Below are 23214 nucleotides of genomic sequence, written 5' to 3' on the forward strand. Positions count from 1 at the left end.
GCTGGAAGAACGCTGTTCTGAGATTCCCGTTTTGACTGCATATTTACTGTTTTTATACATGGACTGTATAACATCGAATGTTTTTCCACCAATGCCAAATTGTAATAATATAGTCACTCAATAGCAACACTGTCCTACATATTTAGCTATTCTAACCACGCTTATTTCGGATGTGGTATAAGTGGCAGTGAGTGGTAATAGACAAGAAATGCAGTTTTATACCATCGTGCCGATTACATTTCTTTAGTCATTCGGCAATCCTACAGCCTGAACCACTGTAGCGAAACCACACTGTGCTCCAAGTTAATGTTTCTATTACTGTAGTTGTTGTTCTGTTTGTAGTTCATGCTCAGTGCATAATAGAGAAAAAAAAATCTTCTATAGATTCTTGGATTTTTCATCCATTACATCAAATACTAGCAGTTCACCCACCAGGACTCTGCTGCAACCATTACAGTATCCCTACAGCAACTGATTTGGATAACTTCTTGCTCTTTCTCTGAAACCTGTAAAATGCATTTACTGGACCTAACTCTATAGCAAACTCTATACAAATCAGTTGGCTGTGACAAATATTAGTTTAACATCTGGTCTAAGAAAACATTTTTACTTTATACATTTTTGACAAATATAATTTCTAATTAGTACTTAACTTTCTGGTTCTATTCTTTTATTTTTCCATTTTTAAAACAAGACATGTCATTAAATGTTTTTAGGGTAGAGGCAAACAAGTTACCCTTTTGTCACCTTCACATAAATGTACTGACTTAGTAAATACACAATTAACATCATGACACCTCCATTAAAAACCGTATTTATTTTTTAAACTTCAATGAGAGAAAGATGTGTAGAACCATAATCCCTGATTAACAACGCTATCTAAATTGGTGTTGGTGTTTTTGAGGTCCTTCTCAACCGTGCGCAGATGGAAAAATATAGACAATCCAGATAATGGTACAATATGAACATGTAGTAGTCGTCAAGGTAGAAAAACAACAGAATAACATTCCAACCCACAGAAAATAAAATCACTGAGTCCATCCTTATCTTGGAGATCTTAGGTCTAAGTTCATTGTCCTGTAATGTATCGTAAGATCGCATTAGGAACATCCATGGTTTCATCTTTCTCCAAAATAATATCATAGGAGTTTAAGTATGACTGTCTCCTCTCATCCACCTAGGGTAAAAACAAACATTCATTAGTGTTTCTTTCCTTTTTTTCATGTGCTGTCCTGCATTTACTGTGGATTTACCTTATCATTGAGGTATCCGATCTTCAGGATGTTTTGTAAGTCCATGACTCCATCAGCCATGTTGAGATCCCCAAGAGAGTCTCCGAGCAGGAGGACATTACAGCGGCTCTGGAGTTCCTTGAAGTGTTCGGTATTGAGCAGAGCTCCTTCCCGTTTGTTGTAGATGTGAATCAGCTCTCCTTTAAATGCCTGCAAAACACCCTGTTACAAGCACAAAAAGAGGCTCAAGTATACCGAAAGAACTGTGTACTTACATTTACATTACATTTACATTTAGTCATTTAAGCAGATGCTTTTATCCAAAGCGACTTGCAAATGAGGACAATGGAAGCAATCAAACTCAACAAAAGAGCAATGATATGCAAGTGCTATAACAAGTCTCAGTTAGCTTAACGCAGCAAAGTTTTTTTTTTTTAATATAACATAACATATAACAAATAAAAAGAAAACCGATAGAATAGAAAAATAATAGAGCAAGCTAGTGTTAGAGACCTTTTTTGGTTTTTGTTAATTGTATACTAAAAAGAAAACAAATAGATAGAATACAAAAAGAATAGAGAAGCTAGTGTTCGTTTTTTTTTTTTTTAAGAAAACAAGCAGTTAGTAAATGAATAGAGTGCAAGTCTAAAAGGGGCAAGTTTTTTTAAAGAATAGAATAGAGACAGAGTTAGAGGGTCAAATAAAGATGGAAGAGATTCTTGAAGATGGCTATGGACTCAGCTGCTCGGATTGAGTTGGGCAGGTCATTCCACCAGGAGAGAACAGTTAATGAAAAAGTCTGTGAAAGTGATTTTGTGCCTCTTTGAGATGAACAATAAAGCGCCGTTCACTTGCAGAACGCAATCTTCTAGAGGCACATAAGTCTGAAGTAATGCATTTAGGTAAATGGGTGCAGAGCCAGTGGTGGTTATGTAGACCAACATTAATGCCTTGAATTTTATTCGAGCAGCTATTGGTAGCCAGTGCAGTGCAGCCAGTACTTAAAGGTCTTCAGAACTGCTGCTGTTCAAGTCAAAATGAAATGTGTCGCAATATACCAGTTTTCACGATAATCGTGATATTTAAAGCATGAAATATCAACATCGTGTTAATATAGGGTGTGACAATATACTGGTATTCGCGATAGCCACAATATTTAGAATGAACAGGACTCTCATGATAACACGACATGCAAATACTCCAGCGCCAGTACCTGGTTGACCTCCCAGGTGGTCAAACAAGACGCAGTGCTCGCTACTCCGAGAAGAACCATGTTCAATATTATAAAGGGTAAGTTGCTATTATTTTACTAGTCATGGAATGAGAAATGCTACATTAACCTGTTAACAGCGGTTCCCTATCGATACTTCACTAACTCTGCGTCTTGCTTAAAGGGTTAGTTCACCCAAAAATGAAAATTAGACTGTGTTTTGCAGTTGAACAGTCCACAAGTCGTCAAATAAAGCACGCGCATCCATAATAAAACATTATTAAAATAATAAAATGTCATACGCGGAAGCCGTTCCGGCGCCTCTGAGATATGCTAGTCTCGCGAGTTTGTTTATATTAGCAAAGGAAGCAAAGTTTCCTTACTTTAGCAAAGGAAAACCATTGTGATTCTAATTCGTGAACGGTGTAGCGTTTTGTTTTGTCTCCGCGTTCGTCACTAATCACGCAACGCCAACTTGCTACGTCATCCGCCGGAATAGCTTCCATGTATGACAGATACCGGAAGTGAGAGAAAAGCATTTATTATGTTTGAAATATGGATATTTTTCTTACAAAAACACATGGATTCGCTACAGGAGGCCTTTATTCACCCCCCGGAGCCATGTGCGGCACATTTTATTATGAATGCGCGTGCTTTATTTGACGACTTGTGGACTGTTCAACTGCAACACCCGCTGACTGCAATGATAGAGCTTGGAATAGCAAGGACAATTTTTTATATAATTCCGACTGGATTCGTCTGAAAGAAGAAAGTCATATACACCTAGGATGCCTCGAGGGTAAAACACAAGCCAATTAAAATTTTTGGGTGAACTAACCCTTTAAGACACTATGGGAAAAAGTCCTTTTTTCACCTGAACTGAAGCCTTTTTCAATCATGCAGTGTAACTGCACGGCCATCGGTTCGTGCAGTGCATTTTAAAGACGAACCAATGGCTTGGCAGCGGTGCTGCACGAACCTATGGCCACGAAGCCCGCCAGAATGGGCGAGGCCATCTGGCTATATAAGCGGCAGCTTCGCCATAGGATTCAGATTTCTTCTCCTTCAGCGACGACGACGTTCTTCGCGATCTTCGCTGACTGAAGAGCCTGCTCGCCGTTGACACGTCTCGCAATGGAACACTGCTCATCTGCTCATCCGCCTTTAGCAACGCGCAGCAGTGATCCAGCTTCCCCTGCCGCCATCCGGCGAGCCCTATCAGAGCAAATTTCTAAAGAGCTAATTTTCGCGGCGTTGTTGCAAATGCTGCGCCGTCATTGCGGTACGTGCAGGGCTGCCTCCGCTCGACGAGACAGTGGCCGCACACCTTTGCCCACCTACTGCGATTGGCTGGAAGGCGAAGGCCGCCCATCCATCCAAGCAGTGTAGGACGACTTCAGCCCTTGCTGGATGCGCCTACTCCTCGGCTGGGCAAGCGGCCTCGGCGCTCCACTCAATGGCAGTTCTCCAGATTTTTCAGGCCAAGCTCCTCGCCAGCATGGACGAATCTGGCCCGGACCCCGCGAAACTCAGGGAGCTGAGAAACGCGACAGACCTGGCTTTGCCAAGGCCATGACTCAGGCTATAGGAAGCTCCATGGCCAGCCTGGTAGTACTCGAGCGCCATTTATGGCTGACTTTAACGGAGATCAAGGACGCTGACAAGGTCCCGTTCCTTGACGCCCCAGTCTCTCCCAACGGCCTGTTCGGGCCAGCAGTCGAAGGCTTTGCTGAGCGTTTCACTGAGGCACAAAAGTCGTCCCAGGCCATGCGACACTTCCTGCCGAAACGCTCCAGCTCTGCAGCTGCCTCAGGTCGCCCCAAGTCTGCGCCGACTCAACAGCCCGCGAAGCCTGCACCTGTGGCTGCCACTGCCGCCCAGCCATCCAAACCTGAGCCTCGACGACGTTCCCGCTCGGCCAAACACTACCTGTTTCCAAAGCACCAGGGACCCCGGCCTAAGATAGCGCTGGATTCGGTGCCTCCAGCGTCGTCCTGATCTAAGGGACAGGAAGAGAAGGGGGCCCAAGTCTCGCTGCAGCCGGAAGCCGCCAATCACCCCGTCCAGTTCCGGGTGCAGTCAGCGATGTGTTTGCTGCAAACTCTGGGCCCGTTCAAGCGGCGATCCGCTGTTATAGCGGGCACAATAAAACACAAACATTTTCAAAAAGAGAGCAGTTTTCCTCTTCCATTTCTCATGAGTACCGTGTGGCCTTGCAGCGACCAGACACTCGAACCAATCCAACCCCTGTCTTCCCGGGCCGAGGCTTGGCAAGCCATCTGGAGCACCCGGAGTGTCAGAGTGGGTTCTGGGGATAATAAAGCGAGGTTATTCACTTCAATTAGCTCGAAGACCCCCGCGCTTCAGTGGAGTGGTCCCCACTTTGGTTCAGAGCACAGACGCACACGTCCTGTGCTCCGAAGTGAAGAATCTGCTGGAAAAAGGAGCCATAGAGGTGGTTCCTCCGGCCCAGAGCGAGTCAGGCTTCTACAGCCGTGAAAGCTCCTTAGAGTTTGTGCTTATAGTTGTGTTGCCGCGATGCACCAGCACCGCTTAAAATAGAAATCGTTATGTTACGTTTCTTCCTGTTGTTTCAAAGATTAAAGGCACAATCACTTTCCCAAATAGTCTGCAGTAACGTGGTAAATGCTAAAATGTGGGGTTTTAATAATGTTAGCATTCTGCCACTTGGAATTTTAAGATGTAGAATAGTAAACACCTGTTTGTATTGAATAAAAGTTTTTGCGTGGTAGTCATATATTTTTTATTTTCGTTTGCAATGTCCAAGAACAGCTTCACATTTAAATGATTTTGGCTTTAATCAGATGAGAATATGGCTATTAAATATACTATTTGTGTAATATTAATGATTTAGTTTTTTTTTTTTAAGACAGAATTTTGTGGAAAAAATTAAAAGGGGACAAAGTCAGGCACAGCATCAATACATTCAAGGTTTCTTCAAGAAGAAACCATGTCAAAGACAGGTAGATACAGTGCAGTGCAGGTCAGAGCCAATCCACCAGGCAGGGTCAAATTGGCCAGCAAATGATCAGCCCTGAACCTGGCAGCACAGGTCAGAGCCAGCCAGAGAGGGCCAGTGAGGACTACACCAGCAGCCATCTATCTGCAGCCACAGGTGAACGTCAGACCATGAGCAATTTTTACAAAAAAGTTCACAAGACACACACACACACAGTCTGTTTGAAGAAGTTGAGAACAATTATTGTCTGTTCAGTGGTTTTTATTTATAAAAAGAGAGATGAGTTGTCCAGGCACTTGTGCAGTGCCATTTTTATGTCATTTCACTTGTGTTGGGGCACATGACTTTTCCCATGGGCCCTCCCTGTGCCACCCCATTAAAAAAAATCCTAGAATCGCCCCTGCTTCCTGGCTGAAAAACTGTGCTAATTAGCAAATCCAGGTGATTGGAACAAAATACTGAGGACTTATACTTTCTGAACCTGGAAGAAGTTGAGAACAATTATTGTCTGTTCAGTGGTTTTTATTTATAAAAAGAGAGATGAGTTGTCCAGGCACTTGTGCAGTGCCATTTTTATGTCATTTCACTTGTGTTGGGGCACATGACTTTTCCCATGGGCCCTCCCTGTGCCACCCCATTAAAAAAAATCCTAGAATCGCCCCTGCTTCCTGGCTGAAAAACTGTGCTAATTAGCAAATCCAGGTGATTGGAACAAAATACTGAGGAGGACTTTCTGAACCTGGAATTTCCACCTCTGCAGGTCAGCTGTGACCTGAAGAAGTTAAAATGCATGTGCCCTGTGTTTATCAGTATCCTATTGGGTAAAAAATAAAAACTAAATGAAGTAAAAATTAATTTGGCTCATAACTCCCCCCCCCCAAGGTTTCTATAGATATGTTTATATATAAATATATCGATATCATGAATTCTTTTGGCCACAATAACCGTAGTGTGAAAAATCTAATATCGTGACAGCCCTAACCTATTCATCCATGTGGAACATAAAGAGTAACTAGACTCAACCTTGTGGCTAGTGGCCAATATATAGCCAGGGCCAGTGTTTGTTATTTTTAATTTTTAATGTTTTAAAAATACTATAATAGGGTCATTCCATGTCAAATCAACCAAATTTTAGAAACTTCCCTGACTCAAATTTTTGAATTTGTTAATATTTTTCAGAAAAAAGACAAACATACAGAGCAAAACAAAACACCGGTCACAGATTAAAAGTACAAAACGAGGATTTGTATAGAAAAATATCAGAGGATTTCGATATAAGCCAAGAGGAAACTGGTTTTCCTTTGCTGTAAACAAAACTTGGTTTTCGTGAGACTAGTACAGGGGTAGGCAAGTTCAGTCCTAGAGAGCCGCAGTCCTGCAGAGTTCAGCTACAACCCTAATCAAACACACCTGAACAAGCTAATCAATGTCTTCAGGATTACTAAGGCTATAGGCAGGTGAGTTTTGTTTTCAGGGTTGGAGATGAACTCTGCAGGACTGCGGCTCTCTAGGACCGAACTTGCCTACGCCTGGACTAGTATATTCTTACCGGAGCTTACGCTACGCCTTCGTCCTACATCATCTGCTGGAATGAAACGCTCTCGGAAATGCATGTACAACAGTTAGCGGAAGCTAGATTACGTTTTAAATATGCTCTGTGCATGTAACAAGTTATCGAGCCCTCATGTGTACTTTTTTTTTTTATTTTTTTTTACAAACGTCAAATCCATTAATTAAGCTTAAATTAGTTCATTGTAAAACAAGATTTTTTAACTATTTGTGGTATCTGTGGTCTCACAAATATTTAGGTCTGCAAACATAAATGACTATTCAATATCAGAAATTAAACAGCCAAAATAGAAATTAAAAAAATGTATTGAAAATCATTTGATCCATATGAGTGAATTATTTGGACAAACACGTGACAGATGTTTATAAAGAAACTTACAGACTCGTCAAAGTCCATGTAATTGGAGAAGACTTTAACATTAGGATGGAACACACCAGCTTGTCTGATCACTTCCTCTAACACATCCCCAATTCCAGCAGAGAAGATCAGCAGAGGAACAGACAACTGATGGAGATGATCAAAGAACTGCTGGTAGCCATCCCTGACAAACACATTATCAAACCATCATTATTAGTGATATCATCACCCACTACAGCACAAATTAGTTTTGTTAATGATCCTACCTCAGCATGGCTTCAGACTCTCTCACAACTAGAGCCAAGTGATCCTTAATGATCTTCTGCTGCACAAGAAGCTCATGAGCTTTAGTCCACCTGCGCGCACACACACACACACATACACACACCTAAGTACAATGAATGTATGACAACTTGCAATTGGTGTAAAAACAAATAGGCAAAAAATAAAGATAAAACTACATTTTACTGAAAAAGTACAACAACAAAAAACAAACAAAAGGCAAATGCTTCAGGTCAGAGTGTAAAGATTTTTTTGCTTCATTCAACCTTATAGTGTATGGGCCTTTCTTGGCTATTTTGGATTACTACACACCTAACCTGTTTGGTCGCCCTCTAATTATCACGGAAACCTGGCTCTTGAATAAAGTGCAGATTCAGCTCTCCTGCTCCACACACACACCATTTACCGTGGGGAAGACCAGAGGTGGTGTCTGCATGTACGTCAACAATAGGTGGTGTGGGGAAGTGCACGGTGTTGGAAAGTACTTTTCTTCAGACATTGAATTTTTGATGGAGAAGTGCAGATCTTTTTATTTACCAAAACAGTTCAGCACTGTGTTCCTGCTGGCTGAGACCGATCATGTGACTGCGCTGGGGATTCTGCACAGAGTCATCAGCATACAGATGCTGTGTTTATCATGGCTGGTAGGGCTGCCCTTGACTAAAGATTTTTCTGGTCGAAAAATTAGTCAACTAATCGCATGTTTATTAATAAACCATTTAAATATTAATAAGCCTTTAATTGCCTACATAGCCTATTAAGCACTCAAGCGCCCGCATAAAGCTTGCCACAGCACACCAGCAGAAGTAATGATTATGAATGTGTCAGAGAAAAACAGTAAGATAAGTAACATTTTAATAATTTGATAAACTAGTGCTTTCTTTGTTTTTGGCTTAAGAGATGAAGTCGGCGACACTGACTCGTCATCTCCGCAGTAGTGATGCACCTGTATGCATGTTTCATACGGATTACATAATCTGAGAATATTTGTTTTCCATTTGAATTGGTTTATTTGAACATAGACATTTCGCTCTCTATAGATATATTTTTCATGTCTGTAAGGCAGTGCAGAGTTTCGTGCTCAAGTTCACAGAGATGTGAACTGAACCGAGATGACAGAAAGCGCATCCTGTTTGCTTTCATTATTTTACAAAAGCACAATGTTTTGTTGTTATTGTGAGTGTACACAAATAAATGTAGAGTCTTTACAGATTCGAAAGATGCATTATTCTTATCTGTATGACCAAAAATATCATTAAGAGCAAGTGACCGCACCGGCGCCTCCATCTGTCCTGCAGTGAGCACGCTACTGTTCAGCTTAAAGCCTTGCATTTCAGCCCGGGCCCGATGGGCCCTGACTTTTTTTACACCCCTCGGGCCGGGCTTCAGTCCAATTTTCATGTCATAGTTCAGACGCGGGCCGGGCCTCTGGCCTGTTTTAGGCTTCTCCTTATTTTGATATTTTAGACATCCATCAATGAAAAAAAAAAATTGGCGTGCTGGTGGAAACAACACGAGACCGTGCTACCGCGACTGTCAAGAGCAGCTTGACGGTGTTTAGTGTCCAGCAGCAGCAGCATGCGTGCAGTCAGCGCAGCTGAAGAGTTCTGCATTCAAATGCACGCAATAGCCTAAAGCTTGCCGCAAAGCACCGGCAAAAGAAATTACCATGAATATGTCAGGGGGAAATAGTAAGGAGATATTTGAATCATTTACTATTAATAAACTAGTGTTTTCTGAGTCGGTGTCGCAAGGATGAAGCTGCCGATCCTGACTCGCCATCTCCTCATTAGACGTGACTTTAGAGAGAAGTGCATCTTTACGGATTGTGATTATGATTATAATTATAAGGAAAGAGTTTTTGTTTTTGATTTGTTTTATTTAGTTAATTAGTAATTTAAAGCTTTTTATAGATATATTTGTCATGTCTGTGAGGCATGTATTCGCTCCTGTTCAAGACCGAGACGGCAGAAAGCGCATCATGTTTTTTCCCTTTATTTTATAAAAGCACAACGTTTTGTTGACATTGTGAGTGCACACAAATAAAAGTAGACCCTTCACAGTTCCGAATGATGTATTACTCTTAACCTTTATGAGCAAAAATGACGGCGTATTTTAAGTTGTTTCCACTGAAAAAAATGCAAGTGATTGCGCTGGCGCCTCCATGTCCTGCAAAGCGCACTTTAGCTTCCACTCTCCACACAAACTATTGGAAACAGCGCACATTTATCTAGGTTTAACGTTTAAACATTGTTATATGCTTGAACTGTTTTATATCTATAGATTTTATTTTAGTCAAGTTGTGATGATTTGAGAAGGCTAAATTGATCAATTATATCTATAGATTTTATTTTAGGTAAGTTGTGATGATTTGAGAATGCAAAATTGATCAAACATAGATCAACTCATTGTCTGCCGCTGGCTGCTTGGTCGTTGCTTTAAAAAATAACTTATATTTAAAGAACAAAAAATGCTCCAAAAGTTTTCCTAAATTAACAAAATATAATCACTTTGCCATTACATACAAAACTGAACTATTTTAATAGCTGAGCCTGAAACAGTAGTATAAGCCGTTTTGGGAGAAGGGGGAAAAAAAGACGGGCTCGGGCCGGTAATTCTGATAAGCTGTCGGACACGGGCTGGGCAAGAATTAAGAGGGTAAGTAGCAGTCAGGTACTGCTAATCAAATGCCTTTGATTAACTGATCATCAGCAAGTGTGAGCACCTCTATAAAAGCAGATGTTTTGGCAGTTTGCTGGTCTGGAGCCTTCAGGTGTGTGTTAACACAATGCCAAGGAGGTAAGACATCAGCAATCATCTTAAAGAAGCAACTGTTGCTGCCATCAATCTGAGAAGAGTAATACGGCCATTTCCAAACAATTTCAAGTCCATCATTCTACAGTGAGGAAGATTATTCACAAGTGGAAAACATTCAAAACAGACACCAATCCTCCCAGGAGTGAACATCCCAGCAAATTCACATATTGTTTTCACAGAAATTCACAAATTCATCAGACCACGCTCAGAGAATTTGGCAGACAACCCAAGAACTTCACCGCAGGCTCCACAGGCCTCAGTTAACATGTTAAATGATAAAATTCATGACAGTACAGTTAAAAAAATATGGGACAAGTATGGAATGTTTGGAAGGCTTGCCAGAAGAAAGCTTCTTCTATCTAAAAAAACATGGCAGCACGGTTTAGGGTTGCAAAGTTGCATCTAGAATAAGTCTTCTAGAACAATGACCTTTGAACAGATGAGACCAAATTGGAGATGTTTGGCAATAATGCACAGCAGCACGTTTGGTGAAAACCTAACAAGCATATCAGCACAAACGCAAAAAATAAATAAATAAAAAAAAAATATCAGCACAAACGCCTCATAGCAAAATTCACATGATTTTGGGCTTGTTTTGTAGCCACAGGATCTCGGCACCTCACAGTCAATGAGTCGACCAAGAACTCCTCTGTATCCCAAAGTATTCTAGAGTCAAATGTGAGGCCATCTGTCCGACAGCTATAGCTTGGCCAAGATTGGGTGATGCAACAGGACAATAATCCCAAGCACACCAGCAAATCTACAACAGAACAGCTGAAAAGAAAATAATCAAGGTTCTGCAATAGCCCAGTCATAGTCCAGACCTCATCCTGACTGAAATCATGTGGTGAGAGCTGTGTATAAACAAATGCCCACAAACCTCAATAAACTGGATCAACGTCGTAAAGAAGAGTGGGCATACATTTTTCCAGAACGATGTGAGAGACTGATTAAGTCATACAGAAAATGATTACTTCCACTTTTAGCAGCAATAACTTGATCTAGGCAATTGAATCATAGGGTGTCCTAACTTTGTCACATGGCTTTTCCCTCTTGGCTTTGTTTTTGTTAATCAAATAATGACACTGTGTGATATGTCATGTGATATTGTTCATCGGAGGCTTTATTTCCAAATGTTAAGACTTTCCAAGGACCAGATATCTCCTGATACAGAAAATCATGGAATTCAATAGGGTGTCCTAACTTTTTCACACGACTGTATATAATTATAAAAAAGGCATTTTACGGTGAACGCAGTAGGCTAAGCACATGTCGTGCCATTCCCGCATCCACGCCCGCGACTGACTGCAAATGATCATAATTGATGGGCAACTATGCCCGGGAAAAGACATCAGTAGTCCGGCGCAGAGAAAAGAAAAAAAATAGCCCAAGATGAAGGCCATGCATAATTTTCAGGTAACTTACATTCATATTCCTGTGAAACTTTTTTGGCTGTTGACGTTAATAACGTGTTTTAATGTCGGTAATAATTTCACCATCAGCAACGCATCTGCCTAAAGCTGGTCGCACACTAGAGGATTTTAAGGCCGATTTTAAGCCCGATTTGCACCCCCTAACGATCGGTGGGAGTGGCCCGATTCACGGCTTGTCGCAAATGATTTTTTGTCCCAAAAATCCTCTATTGTGTGGTTTCATTACGATTATTTATCTGCTCCTGATTGAGACGGAGCATCCCCGAACTCAAATCGTAAATATAAGTGACGTGACGTGACATGTGGCCAAGTATGGTTACCCATACTAGGAATTAGTGCTCTGCATTTAACCCATCCTTAGTGCACACACACAGCAGTGAACACACACACACCGTGAACACACACCCGGAGCAGTGGGCAGCCATTTATGCTGCGGCGCCCGGGGAGCAGTTGGGGGTTCGGTGCCTTGCTCAAGGGCACCTCAGTCGTGGTATTGAAGGTGGTAGAGAGCGCTGTACATTCACTCCCCCCACCTACAATTCCTGCCGGACCTGAGACTCGTACTTGCAACCTTCGGGTTACAAGTCTGACTCTCTAACCATTAGGCCACGACTTATCCATATCAAACATGTTTGATATTTACGACTCTTGATCGGGCTGCCTCTGACGTGATAGCCAATGAGATCGAGCAAGCATTGCCTACTGGATGTTGCGTGCTTCTATAGATGAAACTTGGCAGCCACAAACATGTCACGTCAGCAGAATACATCACCCATATTCTTTGTTATACTTTGTTTTTCACTGTGAAACAGAACGCGCGCCGGGAGAGCCACCTGACTAAGTTGTTTGTCCTCTATTTGTTTATCTTCTCTAGTCACGTTTGATCTCGCAAGTCTCCGTGAGATCTCGTGTCACTGTGAAATCGTCCCTACAGTCATCAAGTGTGTGGTCTCGCGGTCTGGTCGAATCGTCTAGTGTGCGCGTTCAGAGGATTATAAGGCGGTCTTCATGTTTGTGGTCTCCCATGGTTTTAAAATCGGTTAAGATTTGAAATTCGTCTAGTCTGCAGCCAGCTTTAATGGTTTCCATGCCTTAAAATGCATTATATAAAAACAATGAGGCAATAAAGATTAGTTAATTCATAATTATCATATGATTTCTTGGAATAACACTGTTAAAATACATAATGTAATAAAAAATATACAATTTATGTACAATACATTACATATTGTTACAAATGCCTGCAAAGGGCGCCAAATGTCTGTTAATTGCTGTTGTAACACTTACAGGACGATCGAATCCTTGTTTAATATTGACCAAACATTGAATTCAAATATCCACTTTCATTTTTGGCCACCTTTTTGCGATAGAAATGCTACACCCTCTATAATTTCTTCAACAAAAACATGTGGAAATCACAATCCTTACAAAAATTAACCATGGTTTTATCGTAGTAAAACTGCTTAATTTTCTTTTGTGTGATTTCTGAATGCTTGAGACTATAAAATCAATCAGACAACTGTATTAATAAAATCATAGCCATATGTAGCCTAACTGTCTAGAGCTATAATTGTAATTTATAAATAATACAATTTAATTACAATTTATTTAATTTACTTTTATATTTTATTAAAAGTTCTATTTTGACCTCTATAGTAGGTGTTTTTTTCCCCATAATATTTGAGGGAGGGGGCACAACAATACAATTCTGCTTAAGGCACCAGTGGAGGAAGCGACTGTATTTCTTAAGAAGGCTAAGGAAATTTGGCATGACAACCAAAATCCTCGGCAACTTTTACAGATGTACAATTGAAACTGTGACCACTAGTTGAATCACAGTGTGGTATGCAAGCTGCACTGTTCAAGACAGGAAAGCTCTCCAGCGTGTAATAAAAACGGCACAGTTAATTTGTGGAGAAGCCTTGCCATCACTTCAGGATATTTACAGCACCAGGGTCATCAGGAGGGCCCACAACATCATCAGGGACAATACACATCCATAACACAGTCTCTTCACACTTCTGCCATCTGAGAAATGGTAGGAGTATAAAATCAAGGACAAAAAGACTTACAAACCATTTTTATCCACAAGGCATCAGACTCCTGAACAACCCTTCAAATATTATCTCACCTCCCATTATACTAACTTGTTCGTTGCATAACGTATATTTGTATTTGTATATTTTTGTATAGTTTGTTTATATTCTATACTGTATATTTTTGTGAAAGGGAGCCTTGCAAAGTAAGAATTTCAATGTGTGGTTTAAACCATGGTGTTTTTGGTTCCCTCTATTATATTTCCCGTTATATATTTTTTATAGCTAACTAACATGATACATTTCAGTAAGTGGTCTGTATCTTTCAACACCCCTTATGATGTTCATTCATGTTGATTTCAGCTCTGATCATCGGCGGTTTTAAACAATCGGTTAATGGTGCAAATAACTGCTTTTATTAGCTGATACGATTATTGGCCGATATTTTGGTGCATTCCTACATACACTTTCAACCCGTATAACAAACAATGGTCAGACTTGGACCCTCACAGGAATCACATGCATCATAGGCTCACCTTCTGTTTGTTGTTGAGAGATAAGTTGCGCAATGAGTAGCTGTATCTCACCATTCAACCATGAGCGGCAACTTCTCTTCTACTGAGCGTGTGGAATCGATCTCTATAGGGTAGTAAGTGTCCAGAAGATTCTTCAGCTGCAGAAAAACAATCCTCAAAAATGTCACTGGTCATCAAAAAGAAATCTATACAGTGCTAAGTTAAGGTAAGATATGTCTGTAAAACCTGCACACAGAATAAATGATCAGTGTTTGTGATAAAACAGCATTTAAGACAACTAGGGATTGCATGAAACTTCTGCTTCAGAAAAGAAATTAACAGAAATAAAACAGACAAGATAACAAGTATGATCTGTAGTTTTCACAAAAGCCCTGGAACTGACAAATAAACAGGGATATTTTGGTACAGGTAACAGAAAAAATAACACACACTGTTCGTTTACTTAAAGTGGTTGAAAATCTGTGAATTTCACATCAAACACATAACAGTGTAACATCTATAGTTGCACAGAGAGTTCTGAGTCTAAACTAAATGTAAGCTTAAAATATTCATTAGGGAAAACACTTGCTTTCTCACCTTGGCTTTGCAGTCTTCACTGATCAGTTTGCTGTTGTCCAGAATATCTGAAAGCATACAATTTATTACTCATTTTAACAACACAAGAGAAAGCACACAAGATAAACTCTTCTGACACTGATTCATTTTCTGTAAGTTATTTACAGCTTTCAGTGTTCAACGGCATTAATTTTAGGTCAGATTTACATATTTATGTTAATAGAGAAAACTCGTTAAACTCTTACAACCTTAATCTAGCATTCTGTGCTTTTGTACACATTTTCAAAATCAACTAAACAAAAACACATGATTAAAGACACCCGTCTGAATGTCTATGGATGTAAAGATTTTAAATGATTGCATTTAAAGATGCAGCATTACACAGATAGTTTTACTGTGCAAACAGTCTAACAGTTAAACACCCAGCATGCTGTCAACACACACAAAAAAAACTACTTAACCTCACTAATTGACTGGTGGACAACTAGCTCAGCAAAACTAAAGGCAATATTAGTGATTGTTGTACTTACTATGGGATGTAGGACAGCGTTTGCCATTGTAGGCGAACCTGGTGAGAGTCCTATCAAAATCTGAGATTACCTACAACATAAACAACAAAAATCCATCAAATACCCAAGTCATTACATGAGAACATCCAAGCCTTGTATTCAAAAGAAAATACACAAAAAACATCTAATATCTGCATTGTGAGAAATCAGTTCAAACGCTAACAAACCTAGAAAGATATACCACGTTTTACTGTCTTTACACAGTAAAGTTGAAGTAGTTTACACTAAATTCATATTCATTCAATTAGAGTAAAAACTACATTTAAATTTTCACTTAATTAAAAATGTAGCGGTAATACAGGCTGGAACCTGTAGCATGTTGATACAATCCAACAGTATACTTTTAGTAGTCTGCTGTGTTTTCAAATGTAGGCAACTTAGAAAATCTAACAATTCTGACAATATACACTAATGCTTAAGTCTCTGGAAAGTGGTTTGGGTTAGTGATATTTATGCCCCACATGGTTTGATGAGCAGTCTAGTGGTGGTGATGTCTTCCACTGGTTGTGCTAGGTAAAAGCACCGTGGGAAAGGAGCCAGAACAGTAAGAAGCCAACAGGGCACGAAGCACAGTGGGATACTCATCTCCTGATGCACCAAGAAGCAACGGGAACACAGATGTGGCCCTGAAGTGGGTGCAACAGATCTGTGAGCTGTTAATATCCCTTTCCTCATGGAGGCCTCTTGTGAAAACTACAGCTTGTACTTCCACATTTTTGTATCCCCGCTCAGTCTGCACAGTGCACAATGGGTTTTGAACTTTTTTTGGGGGGGGGCATAGCCCTTTTTTGTTTTCTCTAGTCGTGGTTGGTTAAAACTGATTCAACAGCAATACCAACACCGTGTCTACACTGGATGCAACCGTTAAAAGATGGACATGACAAAGCGACTGCTGCAAATCCATTGGTCCTTTGTCAGAAGTGGCGTACTTCATACATAGAGCTGTGGGGGATTTGTTGTGTCACGCTGCATCCAGTGTAGATGGGTTCTATGGTCTTCGGTTACACTGAGCCGCTCATGTTTGCCAATTGCAAATGTTTTTCATTGCACATTTTTACAATTAACAGAGCTATATATATAATTCACAGGCCTGTATTATTAGCAACACTGCTGGCCATTATGTAAACTGCAGCCATCAGCTTATTTGCTCATGTTCACACTCATGCACATGTAACATACCTGAATGTGATTCGGTGCCCCAGTATATTCACGGATAAGTTATTTTTTGCTCTTTGCTCTTTGCAGTAGTCTGGTCATAATGATGTGGATATGTTTGTATCAGTTTTGCAATTCACCGGCATCAAATCAACAGATGAGTAATTAAAATTAAATTTAAATTAAATTTGACTATACAGTGTATTTGACTACATAGACTATGTGAGACTTTAGTTTAAAGGGGTCATTAACTGAGAAATCAAAAATGTCCTTGATCTTTTGACATATAAGAGGTCACTGTACTCTTTAAGAGAGCAGTCCATTGTAGGGCTGAAACGATTAGTCGACATTATCAACAACATCGACAATAAAGAATTTAAACTATTTTTTCTTTTGTCGAATAGTCATTTGATCTCATTTGACCTACTTATACTATGCCCTTAAAGTATTTACTCTTTTGGTGAAGAAAACGTACACACTTTTGAGTGTATAGTAGAAGAGTAGGCAAGCTTTGGGACATACCATTATGTCATAGTTACACGCACTCTGTCACCGTAAACTGGCCTGTCAATCATCTTGTCACAGTTAACATCCTCCACATTTGATTTAATTTAACTTCCTACCGTATTGGAGAAGAAGTAGCACCTGCCAGCCATGGATCTTTATGCGGAGAGCTCATATTTTTTGCATAACGATGTGATTAAAAGTTAATGGCCAAACGGATGTTTATATAAAATTCACATTGTTTTTGCAGATGAAATATGACACAGATAACATTAAACAAATATTTTTTAAATGCTGATTATTAGTAACTCAGCCCCATTTATCTAAACCTCTCTACTTAACTGTCGGTTGTGCACATCCACCATGTTTGTAGTTTTTTAACGCTTTTTATCTGTGTATGTGGTTCTGAACTGAATCTGTCGCTGAAGCACAATGGATCGTGGGCAGTATTAGCCTTTAGAGGGTGAACGGATTCACACTTCAGAAATCTACCTGAAATAGTAGACCATCCGGGGACTTCTGGCATACCCTTTCAACATACTATGCTTCGAGACACACTTATTCTGCTCTCACATACTATTTAGGATGGATAGTGTGAACATTGGGACGTGGGGCCTGAGTGTAAACGCAGCCGAACCAGACACTGCTGTTTCCTCTCAATAATGAAATAAACACACAACAAAAATGACAGCGGTGAGAAAACAGCAGTTAAGAAAAGCATCCAATCATAGCGATGTGGATATGTTTACATGACCTCTGCAATTGGCACTCCAGGCACGTCACGTTTCTTTATATAGCGCTTTATACAACATGAAATGTTTAACATGAAAAAACAGTGTCAGTGATGCTTTCAGTTAGAATTACAACTTGATTTTCTGTTATAAAGCAGCTATCCATTGTGGAGCAAACTAATGGTAAAATATTTTTAGTAAATGCAAAGATAATGAAGAAAAACAAAAAACATGATTACATTAGAGTGATAGTTTGATTTGCATAGATTAAAGCTTAATCTAGCTCAAGACAGTTTATTATAACACTATAAGGTGTTTTAAGAGAGCTAAAGTTTTGAATAAAATTTCTTATCACTTACTATTATTTTGTTCCATATGACTTACAAAAGAAGTTGTAAGGCAGAATGATGAGCTGCCTTTTCATACAATTCAATTAGTTGATTAATCTTTGTAATAATTGTTAGATTAATCAATTATCAAAATAATCGTTTGTTGCAGCCTAGTCCATGGCCACTCACCACGGAATTTGACTGAACTTCAGCAATTCTGCAAGGTGTGCAAAGCTAGTACAGACGTATTATATCAGGGGACTGATGAATTTTCTGACCCTGTTATTCTAGTTTTTCAGTAGTTTATTTTTTTCTCTCAGAACTGTTGGTTTCGTTCATTACTTTGATCTTGTAATTTGAAAAATTGGTAAAGCTGGAAAGTCTTTCGAAGGGGTATGATGATTTTCTATAGGCACTGTAGTTTTTAAATGGGAATAAGGGGCATAGAGACCAGCCAGAACAGCTTGAATTCACTGAAAGAACACAAATGTTTCAGTGATTTCGTTTGAAGCCAGATGAAACAGCACTGACGCTCTCAAAAGCACTGACAAACAAGAAACACTGTTTCACGAACAATCCCGTTAGAAGGCTTATATGGATTTACCATTTACTGTAGTAATGCTAACTGCATAATTTTATTGTGGCATAAATGTGGCATATACATATGGAATTTTATTATATTATTAATGTAGACATGTATTAAAGGAGTAATGGTTGTTATTAAGTTCTAACATTTGTGCATTTACATTTATACTAAATATATTTAGGCTGCTGTTTTTCATACAAATACCATAGAAACCATATAGTTACACTTTACCATGATAGTGAGGTGCTATATGTGGTTTTACCTTTGGTTATCATGAACTAATTGTGTGATTCCATAGGATCAATTTTAATCAAAGTACAGTCAAAATTAAAATTTTACCCTATAAATATGAGGTTGTTACAATTTTTACAGATGTAACTGTTTTTGTTAATGAACAAATTTACATCTGCATCGTGTCATCAGAGTCAGGCAACACAAACCTGTTTTATGATTTGAAACAATATCACTGACTGGAGCATGCAGAAACTAAGAAATTAATTTCTCTATTATTAATTTGTTAAGGAAAAACGACTGAGAAAGGATTTTACTTAAGTTTACACATGCATATTTTGATGTAGAAAAATATTTTATTATTACAAATGTTTAGGATCTTTAGGATACCTCAAATGTTCAACCTGTTTGGCAAGTGTTTATCATGTTTTGACAAAAATAGAAAGTAAGTTTAAAGTAGTTTAACACAACACTTAACTGTCTGGTTTCCACAACTTTCAAAAAATCTGCCTTTATCTTGAAAGAAATAAAGATATTTAGAAATAAAGACATTTTTCGTGATAATTATCTATATCAACTGATTTCTTTGGCCATATCCTATGCACTTTACTGTCATTTGCATTTATATGTGCAAAAAATGCATTAGCATAATTTCAATAATATCTATCACTATTTGTTTCTGTTCTATTTGATTACTGATTCCACATTTTGATGAATACTGATGAAAATTAATATTTCATTTGTCATACTGCCATCTAGTGGTTATTCAATTCATGCAGTGTGCAGTCCAGAGGACATGGGCTCATATATGGTCGATCATTTTCTTTTCTTTTACACTTTTCCTGAGATACTGTTCGCCTGTAAGCAATATAGAGTTCATAGCTTTCACTTCAAGTACACTTTTATTCAACAAAGCATGGAAATCAATGTAGAAAAATGTTATAAAGAGAAATGCCTAACTGACCTGCCTTCAAATTATATCTCATTTGTGATCACTGTTGTGCAAACTGCATTTATGTATGCTTTTATGCATTTATGCAAAAGGAAGAAAAATGAAAATAATTGAACTTCCTTTAAATTAAACGAAAGAACAGCTATGCCTTGATACATTTATTGGAGACCCATTTCCAAAGTTATCTTTGCAGAGAAACACATTAAAAGACAATTTAAGGCCCTAACCCCAGCAAAACTGTCCCAGGTGTACTCGTGGCCCGGATGGGTTGGATTTGTCCTGGGGCCCGTTCTCCGTACCTCGCTTAATACATCTGAGATGATTTGAAATGAGTGTTGTAGGTTTGTGTTTTGCTGGTTGTTGTCTTCCCACCCTCAACTCTCCCAATTTTCTGCTACTTTACATACCCATTTCTTGAGGCTTTTTTTCAAATCTGAGGCGTGAATGACAAGTGCTAAAACAGGCTTGACACTTTCAGGAGAAATCATTACCTGTAGTGTGCTAGGTCCAGCATTTCTCATGGATGTTAATATCTGCTCCACCCTCTTGGGGTCCCTCATGCTCACTGAACTTTTTGATAACACAGGAATCTGAGAGAAAAAAAACAAAACAAAAAAACACACCAAGCCATCTATGAATGTTTTACTCCAAGTTTAAGGTGTTTTACAAGTATACAGTACAGAGTCGAGTCGTTTTATTGTTGTTAAAGGATAAAATAAATTTGCAGGTTTCGTTTTCTACAATGGATTTTAGGTAAATATCATTTATAATAATAATGCAGGGGGACAATAGAAAACAGTCAGTTTTTCAGCTAAAGCCGGTTCATTGATGATTCAGTGATGTCATCCAGCTCAGTTCAGTCCTCTTCAAATAGTGTCTGTGCTGTCAAGTCAACAATACTGGCAGAAATTAAGTGCCCCCAAGCAAAACCAGACCTTTTTGCAAACCTGTTCGTCAAATTAGATCAAAAGTATGATTTATTCAACATAATTAGTTTAACTAGTTTCATTTTAAACAGGAGAAAAATAAAAAAATTCTCAGATAGATACAGTGTATGTTAATCACTCGTCTCATGTAACGTCTCATGTAATCACTCAAAAATCGTTAAGACAGCAGCTATAAAACATTGTCACATAACTGCAGAATCCATTCAGTGCCCATAAACTATCGAGAAAAATGTGTACTAGACAGAATTTTGCAAAAATTATGTTTATTATATTTACTCATAATTGCTTTTTATTATAATTAATAATGTAAATATATAACGTTATTATAAAAAAAAATGGTATAATATTTGTATACAAATCAGCTGTTACATTTAACCTCAACAATAGGGTTCCCTGTATTGTTTAGTTTAGAAAAACTGAGAAAAAAAATGACATGCTTAATCGCAAGCTTGTTAATTATTCCTGAATAATTCTCACTCCAGGCTGAACTCAAAAGTTGTCAGCCCTGTTTGAAGTAAGCTGAAGTTTTAGGTTTCCTGAACAGTATTTATAAACTTCACTGTAGCCTACAAGGTAGTGTAAGATCTTTTGCTCCAACCACTGGTTAAATAAGAGAAATAAGTTAAGGCTGATGATACACGGGGCAACTTTTTGAGCAATGTTGCCGTCAACGGGCAACCAGGTGAGACACAGGGCCCACGGCCGATCTAAATTATCCAGATAGAAATCTGTTACCTATTCTTAATGGGAAAGTGCCCAAGCAAAATTGCTCCAAAAGTTGCCCCGTGTATCATCAGCCTAACATGTGAAGTTACGGTATGTTTAACTAATGTGGGGTAATGTGAAGTATGCAATCATAGGATTTCTTCACGCTTTTTATGCCAGGTTGGGGTAATACACTGATTTTCTGTCATGGTCTACGGACCCCCTGAATTAGCCTTGACCACCCCTCTATCGTCAGACATAGACCACTCAGTAATATTACACTGGGGCTCATGTTGTTCATAAATGGCACATTAATCACAGAATCAATGAAACACTTCAGGTGGTCACATACTCGTAACTTACTGATATTCTCTTGAGGAAGGCATTAGTGAATACAGGCAAACCGCAAAGCAGCACAACTGCTGTAAATGAAGTTAGTAGTGCAATTAATGACTGAGCAGGTTATGAATTATACCAGTTTCTCCCGTAAATAGTGACTTATAGCGTACAGTGTCAAATATTCGTGATTGATAAAAACAGTGCAAACTGTAATTGTGTCAGTAATGCTGTAGAAACTTACCATGTTAAGACCCGAAGTGATCTTGATTATAAATTAAAAAAGACTATATAAAACTCAATCTCTTAAAATTACTAAAATAACATTAGGTATTTTACGTGTCCGCGCTGCTCGTTTTCCTTCTTCCTTTCAGTTTAACGGCGGTTGGCATCCAACTTATTGGTGCATTACCGCCTCCTTCTGCTCCGGAGCCGCGCTGCTCTTCTTCTTCTTCTTCGTCGTCTTCTTCTTCTTCTTTTGTGTTTAATGGCGGTTGGCAAACCAGCTCAAGGTGCATTTCCGCCACCTGCTGGGATGGAGTGTGAGGCCTCGATGAACGAAAATGTAATATACTAAAAAAAAAAAAACTAAATTCTTCTAATCAAATCTCTATCTCTCAAATATCTTAGAAGAAAATCATAAACCCTAAACTGATTCTGTGCATTCTGAAATATATTCTTAACTGAAATGTCACTGATTTCCATATCTCTTAGTTTTTCATCAAGCTGCTTTCTTTGTCTATTATATGCCTCACAATGTAAGAGCACACGCTCAACTGTTTCTGTTATTCCACAGTAATTTCAGCAATCTGACTCACTTTTTCCTATTATATGCAATGAATAATTAAGGTTAGAGTGTCCTATACGGATCCTGGTTATAACAGTATCTTCTCTTCTGTTTCCATATACCTTTCTTTCAATCCCCACTTTCTGTTGAATGCTAAATAAGTGTCTCCCTTTTGACTCTTTATTCCATACGTCTTGCCACATACTTCCAACTGCTGTTTTAATAATACCTTTTACTTCTGTTTTACTTAAAGGAATTTCTATGTCAATCTCTTCTTTTCTCAATGCTGACTTGGCCAGCTTATCCACCTCCTCATTTCCTTCTACACCTACATGGGCAGGTATCCATAAAAACTCTACTCTTACTCCTGTTTG

General features: G+C 39.0%; 1 protein-coding gene across 1 annotated transcript; it reads right to left on the minus strand.

The window, feature by feature from the left end:
• Positions 1-796: 796 nt before the first annotated feature.
• On the minus strand, positions 797-22477 carry LOC107658004 (cytosolic 5'-nucleotidase 3-like). Its single transcript, XM_016446382.1, has 9 exons — positions 22298-22477; positions 20557-20655; positions 15539-15608; positions 15030-15076; positions 14505-14590; positions 7616-7705; positions 7371-7533; positions 1254-1454; positions 797-1177 (listed from the first exon to the last, which is right to left on the minus strand). Exons 1-9 carry the CDS (start codon positions 22298-22300, stop codon positions 1070-1072), a joined length of 867 nt encoding a protein of 288 aa, XP_016301868.1. The 5' UTR covers positions 22301-22477; the 3' UTR covers positions 797-1069.
• Between the last annotated feature and the right edge of the window lie 737 nt (positions 22478-23214).

This window comes from Sinocyclocheilus anshuiensis, unplaced genomic scaffold (assembly GCF_001515605.1).
Source record: "Sinocyclocheilus anshuiensis isolate Anshui unplaced genomic scaffold, SAMN03320099.WGS_v1.1 scaffold547, whole genome shotgun sequence".
In the NCBI taxonomy this organism is placed as follows: domain Eukaryota; kingdom Metazoa; phylum Chordata; class Actinopteri; order Cypriniformes; family Cyprinidae; genus Sinocyclocheilus; species Sinocyclocheilus anshuiensis.